Raw genomic sequence first — 9,662 nt, 5'->3', positions numbered from 1 at the left:
TACATACGATTGCAAAATGTAGATAAATCAAAATTAGAATAACACTTATCAGAATTCAGAATGAAACCCTGCCTAAGCTAATGTTCAGATAAGACGCTGGTAAAAAGAACTTCAATAAATTTAAACTACATACTATATCAAATATATAAAGGCATATACATATTGCATTACAATATTTTATACATTTAGATATTTTTTAGGCATTATTAGTTTTTTTAATGTACACAACATTAAAAAAATTAGGCAAAATTTTGAAATAAGTTTAAGATATGTAGGTAGGTATAGACTACAGACTTATCATTCAATAATGTTTACTGAACGTATACATGATAATAAGTCAAACAAAAGATTTAAAAAATATCATTTTACAAAAATAAAACAATTTAGACATCGTCGCGTAGCCGCCCCCTATTCGCTGGGCCAATAGTGATCCTACGTGGGCGGAGTCTGTATTGTTTAAGAGAACGATCTCGTAATGTTTAATCTCTGAAAAGTTATTTCAGCGGTAGCATCTCCCGTTCTGATTTACAAACATCTGAATTCGAGACGCTAATATCGTTGTAATTGTCACAAAAGTTACAGTAACTGCCATGAAATAAATATGAAGTAATATGTGTTATTATGAAGCAATATGTTTTGAATTAATTATACTCATAAATACGTAAATATAAAATAAATATTCAGTAATGTGAAATTTTAATACTGACACCACCATGCAAAGTGATAGAAAAGACGGTGATTACAATGGAGGCGGTAGGAAGGCTCTACGCACGCCCAAGTGCGCCAGGTGCCGTAATCACGGTGTAATATCATGCCTGAAGGGTCACAAGAGACTCTGCCGCTGGCGGGACTGCCGCTGCCCAGGCTGCTTGCTGGTGCTTGAGAGACAACGAGTTATGGCGGCACAGGTATGTATTTAAAACCTTTAAAAGTTTTACATATTCTAGTTGGTACAGTATGGATACGTAGACTGTAGAGAGACGCCAATTGGCTATTGTGTCTAGCTGTGTGGATAAACCAATTATAGGTACACTTATTAATAAGCGCAATAAACAAATCAGTTTTCCATGGTTAATTAATAATATTCAAGAAATCCATTGTTGTAAATGAGATATCACCTACTGTTATCATGAACACATAAAAAAATATAAAGTCTGAAGCATTCGTGTAAACATAAAATCTACGTAATTATTACAATGCTTAGTATAAAATCGAAACAATCTAAGAAGTAATGTATGTACAACTATCGAAGGTTTTCAAAATATCCGACGGGTGCTCAATAACTTGCAGCCCTCAGTAACGGTACCTACTTGATTATCTATATTATCTAGGATTAATTATGTTTAATAAAATAATACTTATTCATCAATTAATCAATTAACATATGTACTGCACATATGTACTATAGGTATACCTATATGCGCAGAAACAGCCGTACCCATTAAAGTTCTCCGAACTGGACATCCATTCAGCGCCTTTTTATGCTTGACCATGGTCGCACTAGAATAAGCAAAGCCTCGGGATCATAAGCGCAAGTTTAAGTAGGTAATCGAGGACTAGAGTCTGTCCTATTCGTAGCTCACACCCAAAATAAGTTGACCTGGACCGTCGAGTGAGATACTCGTGATGTCAAATACTTGTGATGTCAATATTATGTTGTCATTACCTATATATTTACATAATTTTCGCAAAATACAAATACATATAATATTTATAGCTGCTAACGTTGAATGACTGCGTAACGTTGAAGCTTGAATAAAAAGGTGCCGAGAAGTTTTTTGTGTTTTTGCTTTTAGCCATATTAAGACGTACCTAAGTCCAGTCATTACATGAATTTGAAAATGAAAATGTCGACCTCGATTTCCTATATGCGTTCCCAAACTTAAATAAAGGGTTTTATTTGTTTTTTTTTTTTTTGTGATTACTCGTCTGTGCGTCGTAATACGACAATAATAACACATTTTTGTTGCTTCATTTTATGTTCTATAATTGAGGTCCTTTTCATTTTTACCTTCTGTTGTTTATTGAGTTATCAAACGCAAAACGACATTACTAGTATGGGTGTGTTACAGGGATCAATTTTAGGTTCCAATCTATTTTAATTAACAACAAAACCTAAAATTAATAGTAGCCATACTGTTATAGTTGCCACAGTTTTGTTCAGGATTTTTTTTCTAAAGGACAGAATAATCCCGTTATATATTCATTTGTGATTTTTAGTTGTCCGTCTTGAACAACTTTATTATCCTTCTCAGTATTATTATTCAGGACCTCATTAGCATAATTAAAAATAGTTTTTATTTATGTACTAGCTGAAGCTTATGTAGTAAATGAAAAAAGTGACCTTTGTACTTTCTTGAGGCTTAAGCTTACTACGCACCAAATTTTATCAAAATATCTTCAGTGGCTACATCCTGTAAGTATAAAAGACAGATTTATTTTTAAGTTTATAATATTATTATTTTAATTAGTACTAGTGTACATAAATTAGTGGTATTTATAAATGGAATGTCTACGGTAGATACGTCCTTAAAATCATAAAATAATTTTCTAATGATCGGTCAATATTCATCGCTGTTAGGAAAAAGATTCCTTACATAAAATTGTACTTTAATGATTAACTCTTCATACAAGCTTTCACCCCTCTTTTCACACCCTTAAGGATGACTTCCGTAATAAAAAATAACCTTTGTTCTTTCCCGCGACTCAAAGCATAAAAAAGGAATACCTACTTTCACATAACACATTTGTAGTAAATAATTATAGGGATTAACATAAGATATCTATAACTTATTAAAAAATAGTTATCAATAGGTCTTATGATAAATTCTACAATGTTTCTGAAAGTACGACAAAATGTTGATTTTTCTAGTAAAAAGCTACAAAAAAATCATGTCGGCAAAATAAACAGGTTATCTTGCAATAAAATGAAATGAACTTTTTTTGAGGTAATATTGATAAAAATTATGTACCTATGTACGATCGGCAGTCATTCAACGTTAACAGCTATAAATATTTGGTGTCTTTTGGGACACTTAATAATAAATTACAATCGTTATCGTTGGTGTAGTGTATAAGTGTACTGTACTACAAATACTAACATTAAAATTCCAGAAAAGTTGTTTTTCAAAGTGCCAGATGATATTGAAATGACAGTTTTTCCAAATTTGACTTCACAATAATATGTGAATTACGACTCTAAATCTTCAAAATATATTTGTCAGTACCATTAGTTCCCTATTTAATTCAGCAAAAAATGACACATTGTAAAATAAGATTTAGGTTTCGAGGGACTTGACATTTAGTTGGTAGTTAATGCGGTACTGGTGGTTTTCTCACCACCAGTACCAGAGAAAAAAAATTATTTGCGCACATAGTTGCCTAGTATCAGATCTCAAACTCAAATAGGGAAGTCCCCTTTTAGTTTAGTATACCTACCCGTGCTGAAAGCCGTACAAATAATAGTATATCTATGGATGATTTACCTACACTTGGGCCACCCGGGACAAGTTGTCGGGGCAGCAAAGTTAGGATGAGAAAAAAATATAAAAAATTGTAAAATGTATTTAATAAAACTTCTACGTGGAATGATTTTTTTTTTTGGTAGGAAATCTGTGTATCCATTTTCGATTTAGGGCATTCGTAGTTCCCAGGTGCAGCGTTAAGATAGAACTCGGCGCTGACTATGCTTGTATCTAAGTAATGACATTGTTTTCTGTCTAATTTATCGAAACAAGGAACCTTTACAGAATTGAAAATTACTTAAAATATAATACGATTCAATACGATAACTACTCATAAAGTCTAAACTAACAATCTACGGCATTAAATAAAATACATATATATATAGAGAATACTTCTATGTCTCACAGGTCGCACTTCGACGGCAGCAAAGCGCAGGCGGCGTGGCGCGCGACGGCGAAGCGGCCGCGCTGGCGGCTCGTAAGCGCGCTTACCGTGCCCGTCTACGCAGTGTACAGATTTCGCGGAATTACGCCATCCCAGCTGCAGCCTTTGGTTAGTTCTTACTAACACTTTAGTATATTTATTTTGCTCCACCTTCGACAATTTCAGTCGCTATTGTATTGTAAATTTAAGCGAAATGATTTAATATGTTTACTGTTTACGGAGAAAAACAAAATACATAGATTAATAATACTTATACTATCTTTCTTTACCAATTTTGATTCTGTCAAATCCATATCTGTGTTTCATTAAAATATAATTACCTACATACTTATTAAAGGTACGAAAACACATATATTTATGTTTCTTTAAAACACTAAAAACAAAAGAACCAGTACATGTAGTTATTGATATTGAGATGTGCATTTACATAAATTCGTTGCGCTAAAAGACAATCAACGTTGTTTGGGTAATCTAAAAGAGTTCGCTTTAGTACTGAGATAATGTCCGCTATGTCGCGCAGCACTCAGCGTTTTGTTATTGTTGTAAACGAGTAGACTCTGTCGTCTGTTTCGTTTCTCGCTACTGAAATGCCTCATGCGAATTAGCTGAATAAATATTTATTTTGGAACATTCGATCTTGTTTAAATTGTATTTTGAAAAGATGTGCTCTAGAATTTCCGACTAATTTCTTTGAAATGTGTGATTTCGAAATATCAGTTAATACTTTTTTTGTTTATGACCCAAGAGAACAGATGACATTTTTATAACGGGTCCGAATTAAATTTACGTAGCGTTTTGTAAGTGTGATGTTTAAGTGGTAATATTCTTTTATGTAAAAAGATACTCTTCATACTATTTAAAAATAGAGCATCGCAGTAATAAAATTTTGAACGGTGCTTCTAAGCGTCCCCGCCTCATTATAGAACAAAAGCTGTCATTTAAGACTCGGCAACATTTCACTGTCTTTAAAAAAAGTTAAATATCTTTTGACTATTTTTATGAGCTGTAAAAAATGTGTAGATTGTTTTACAAAAAACGCCACGGCGGCTCTTTGTCGGGGTGTCGCGTTACAGCGTACTGTTGACTGTAAACATGTCTTTCCGCTCGGTTGAATGATAGCTCAGCGGGTGCCAAAAAAGATCTTTTAAAGAGTGTTGCGAGTTTATACTTTGATTCGATACACTTGTTACATTATATCTAATAATAATGGGTGTATGTTTATCGTAAGTCACTTCATGCTATTCTTAGACAAAATTACGACGAAGACAAAGTAGATGCCTACCTATTTACTAAAACGCACTAAATATTAAAGCCAGTAAATCGTGGTTAACAATATCATCGACAAAAAGTTATTATGATCCGAAGAACAGATAGTAAAATTCTAACAACAACAGCCTGTAAATTCCCACTGCTGGGCTTAAAGCCTCCTCTCCCTTAGAGGAGAAGGTTTGGAACATATTCCACCATGCTGTATGCTGTTCCAATGCGGGTTTGTGGAATACACATGTGGCAGAATTTCTATGAAATTTGTCACATGCAGGTTTCCACACGATGTTTTCTTTCACCGCCGAGTACGAGATGAATTATAAAGACAAATTAAGCACATGAATCAGCGGTGTTTGCCTGGGTTTGAAGCCGCAATTATCGTTTAAGATGCACGCGTTCTAACCACTGGGCCATCTCGACTCATCTCGACTCAAAATTCTAATGTTAATAGTTTATTAAATATAACAAGAACATAAATATACTTAATCAATATATATAAAACTCTTCCGTTACTGAGTGACTAACAGACAACGCACAGCCTAAACCACTGGAAATTTGGCACACGTATACCTTGAGTATCCTAGAGGTGTACTAAGAAAGGATTTTTCAAAATTCCCACGGGATAGGGAATAAATGGGATATTTATTTTCAAACCAAAGTAGCTCTATCTCCGGAACTATAATTATTAGGGGTTTCAAATTTAGCATGCAAGTAGGTTATAACAACTAAAAACAAGTTTTATGATATTATGGAATTCCCAAACGATATACGGGAATTGTATTTTTTTTTTAAAGTCTAGTCCCTGAAACTTGATATGAAGATAGTTATTATATATCTATCATAGCACAATAAACTAAAAAAAAGAAGTTAGAAGCATGAATCTTTGTCTTCAGACGTTTAATTAAAAATAAATAAATACTTATATCAGCATTTATGGAAATTCTACTCATAAGGGAGTAAAATAAGGGTTAAAAGTTTGTGTGAAAACCCGTCATTTAATAAGCTAAAAAACATCGTTTTTAGCATATAGATTTAGAACTAGTTGGCATGTATTTCAGCCTTTCTAGCCCTTAGGGGTATAATGGAGATTGCCCGTTCGTATATATGTTCGTCTGAAATTCCACCATTTTTTAAGTCAGAACTATTGAAATATTTTTTTGGAATACTGATTTAAAATGAGTAGATACGTATTTTAGTATTCTGGATATTGGGGATGAAATAATGATTGTATATAGATTTATTTGGAAATTCGCATCGCATCTTTGAAGTCAGAAGCATGAAACTATATTTTTGAGAAGCTGGTTATAAATAAGTAGATATTTATTTAAGCGTTTTTGGATACTCTAACTCTAAAAGTTAAAAAAGAGTAGAAATTTCGTATAAAGGTTAGTCTTGAGGTCCATCAATTAACAAAGCACAAGGTCAAATCTTTAAAATGGACATGCAAATGAATGAACCACCAGTGTTCTTTACAAATAGGTCTTAAATTAACGTAATATTTTAAATTAGTCTGTGTAGTTATTTGTAACCATATTTCACGCGTGCAAAGCCGTGGACAACAGTTAGTTATTTTATATTTTGTTACTAGGTAGTAAACATTAACTGATCCGGAACTCTTAATCTTGGTTGATAATAAAACGCTACTACGCTTAATCTCATTCCAAATAATATCCTCAATTCGTATACTTCTAGGGTAAATCACGAATAGTCGTTCCTGTAAATATTCAGTCGATAACATTAGGTGTAATTTGGCAGAGGCCGCTCGCAGCGCGGAGGGCGACCCGGCGTGGAGCGAGCGCGTGCGGCGGCGCAAGGCGTTCGCGGACGCGTCGCTGGACGCGGGGCTCGCGGCGCCGCTGGGCGCGCCCGGCCCCGCGCTTTGCCGCCACTTGTTGGCGGCGCTGCTCTCCAGCTGTGCGCCGCCGCAGCGACCCAAGATATCATTCTCCATCGAATCCATAATCGGCGTCAAGTAGATTCGTCCAACGTGTTAACGATATATATGTAACTGTAGTCTATTCCAACCAGAAAAGGACAAAACTAAATAAACATGGAAATGATGCGATATCATTGCCGACTTGAATAATATAAGAAATTCATTTCGGACTTGAGAAAAATGAGTATTGAACGTCGAAGCTGATAAGCTGGAAATTTGGAAGTAAAATAAAAGTGGAGCAATTAAGTGGATTGGTTTGAAGTAAGAACTGCTTGTAGCGCACAGTATAGCTGTGTTATTAACGAAACGCATGGACGTTATCTAAGATATTTTTATCTTAATTCCTTCTTCGATTGGAATAGGCTATATACTAATAGTGTCCGAATACTTAATTTCGTTACAAAAAGATACCTAATATCAGGAGATTATTAAGAGAGTAATTTTTGAAATATAACTTTAGCAGCTGTTCTCTCCATTTAATTCATTTAATAAATAGAATATTATGATATTTTCAGTCTGCTTCTATTTATAAAGTTAATGTTTTATAAATCTTATCATTTTAACCTAATTTAACATTCATACAATAATTGGGATAAGTACCCTTAATAGTACATACTTTGTTGGTGTTAGTAACATTCTTAGTTCGAAATTGATCACTTCTTACCAGCTTTGACATAAACGTGCATACAAATATAAGTTTTATTAAAATAAAAGTCATTTATCGAACAATGAGTGCTTTATTAACGAAATGTATGGTAAAAGAATGTCTATGGTGAGGTCAATGTTTTACAACCAGAACTTATACATACATAGGTACACGGAACAATGCGCAGCGGGAACTGCAAACTGTAAATTATGGACAATTTAGATGAAAATGAGTACAGATATTTTTTTTAATACGTTTATAAAATAACAAGAATTTGTTGACACGTCTTCGGCTATTTAGGCCTAAGATTAGAGGTAGGAATGACTTTATTAATCTCGATATGAAATATGAAATTTGTACTCGACTGTACTCACAAGATCTACCGAACAAAAAACAGCCACAATTCATAACGGGGGCCGGAAAACAAGCAGACATACTATATTATAATTTGTTTACTAAACGAATAAAAAAAAAATCAAAACAACATTCATTTTCACTGTAAGATTTTTAATTCAATGATTTTTCTGAGGTTTATTTTTTTAGTTTATTAAGTGTAAAATATTAACAAGTTAAAAACACATGACAATGCATTGCGACTTTAGTAGGTATATATAATACATTTTTGTTTCGCACGAATTCAATCGAAATGGATAGTTTCGTGACACAAATAAGTACCTAAATGAATTTGTATAATGATCACAGTTCGTCTAAGGTCATTACGATGCTTTCGAATTATACAAATCTGGTTTTGTTTAACATGAAGCAAGCTGTTCTTAAAATCATACAAAATTACTGTACTAACATTTCAAAACTATTTGTACGAGACAAACGAAAACGAATTACTATTAAAGCAAAATATGCCCATGAAGATTTGTAACTAAACAATGCACAACAATTGACAAAATAAAAAAAAATACATTTTATTTCATACGTACCTAATTTTTGCTATTAAACGGATTAAATTTTAAGTCTATTGTAATTGGCTAAGCTACCAGCCCCCATTTTAAGTGCTTCACATGCGATAGCTACTTCCTTTTCAATAACTGACAACTGTAAGCGACGTTTACTTCTTTAATAGTTAAAATATAACTAATAAATAAAGTATTACAGAAAATATTCATAAATATTATAAATACAATACAAATATCAAAATAGATACATGTAAGTACGATTTATATAATTAATTTCGACGACGACTAAATACATATCCTCAAACATCAAACAAGGGTGAAGGCGTTTCGAGTATTTATACAAACAACTACGCGACATAATCTATTCCATTTGAATGATCATTTCAAATGATTTTAAGTGTACTGACCAATTATAATTTATGTATTTCAACGCTTAAAAAACGGTTAGTAGAAACTTGGCGACTCGAAAACACAATGCGAAAAAAACATGTAAAATCTGTTGACACATTATCAGAGTTTTAAACGTGGATGTGGTCTCGTTAAGTTCAATCGAATAATGTCCAGAATCACCAAATTGTATTAGATAAAGATACATAACTCGATAAAAACGGCATTGATGTCTTAACCACGTACAAAAATTTAATTAAATTTACGATTCACAACACAAAACATTACGGTCACAATTGTACGATAACAACTATACGCAGACCGGCCGGAGGATGGGAAGTGCCCCACGAACGCCTCGCTCACTCACACACTCACGCAAACACTTAAACAGCTACTATCACGGTTTTTTAGGAAAACGATACTACATTTAAAAATGTCGACAAAATCTACTAACCTTAAAATATAAATTACGAGATCACCCGTAAAGTTCGCGTTTCGCTTACAAAATAACGTGTCCGATATAAAAAATTTCAACAGCATTTCTGAGAAGTGGAGCTACCAAAATATGATTCTATAGTTTGTTCGCGTTAAGAATGCAGTGAGATGT

At 33.4% G+C, this 9,662-nt stretch overlaps 1 protein-coding gene across 1 annotated transcript; it reads left to right on the top strand.

Annotated features, from left to right (window-relative positions):
* Positions 1-506: 506 nt before the first annotated feature.
* On the top strand, positions 507-7,370 carry LOC124532103 (doublesex- and mab-3-related transcription factor 2). The gene is made up of 3 exons (XM_047106789.1): positions 507-908; positions 3,873-4,017; positions 6,931-7,370. Exons 1-3 carry the CDS (start codon positions 714-716, stop codon positions 7,149-7,151), a joined length of 561 nt encoding a protein of 186 aa, XP_046962745.1. The 5' UTR covers positions 507-713; the 3' UTR covers positions 7,152-7,370.
* The last annotated feature ends 2,292 nt before the right edge of the window (positions 7,371-9,662 follow it).

The sequence above is a fragment of the Vanessa cardui genome, chromosome 1, assembly GCF_905220365.1.
Source record: "Vanessa cardui chromosome 1, ilVanCard2.1, whole genome shotgun sequence".
NCBI lineage: Eukaryota > Metazoa > Arthropoda > Insecta > Lepidoptera > Nymphalidae > Vanessa > Vanessa cardui.
The sequence above is the reverse complement of the archived record's forward strand: the minus strand, read 5'-3'. Positions and strand labels throughout refer to the sequence as shown.

Excerpts from the sequence above, each read along its gene's own strand:
- LOC124532103 (XM_047106789.1), top strand. The coding sequence starts at position 714 with ATGCAAAGTGATAGAAAAGACGGTGATTACAATGGAGGCGGTAGGAAG. Across the intron at positions 909-3,872 it reads AACGAGTTATGGCGGCACAG|GTCGCACTTCGACGGCAGCA; the intron begins GTATGTATTTAA and ends TATGTCTCACAG. Across the intron at positions 4,018-6,930 it reads CATCCCAGCTGCAGCCTTTG|AGGCCGCTCGCAGCGCGGAG; the intron begins GTTAGTTCTTAC and ends GTAATTTGGCAG.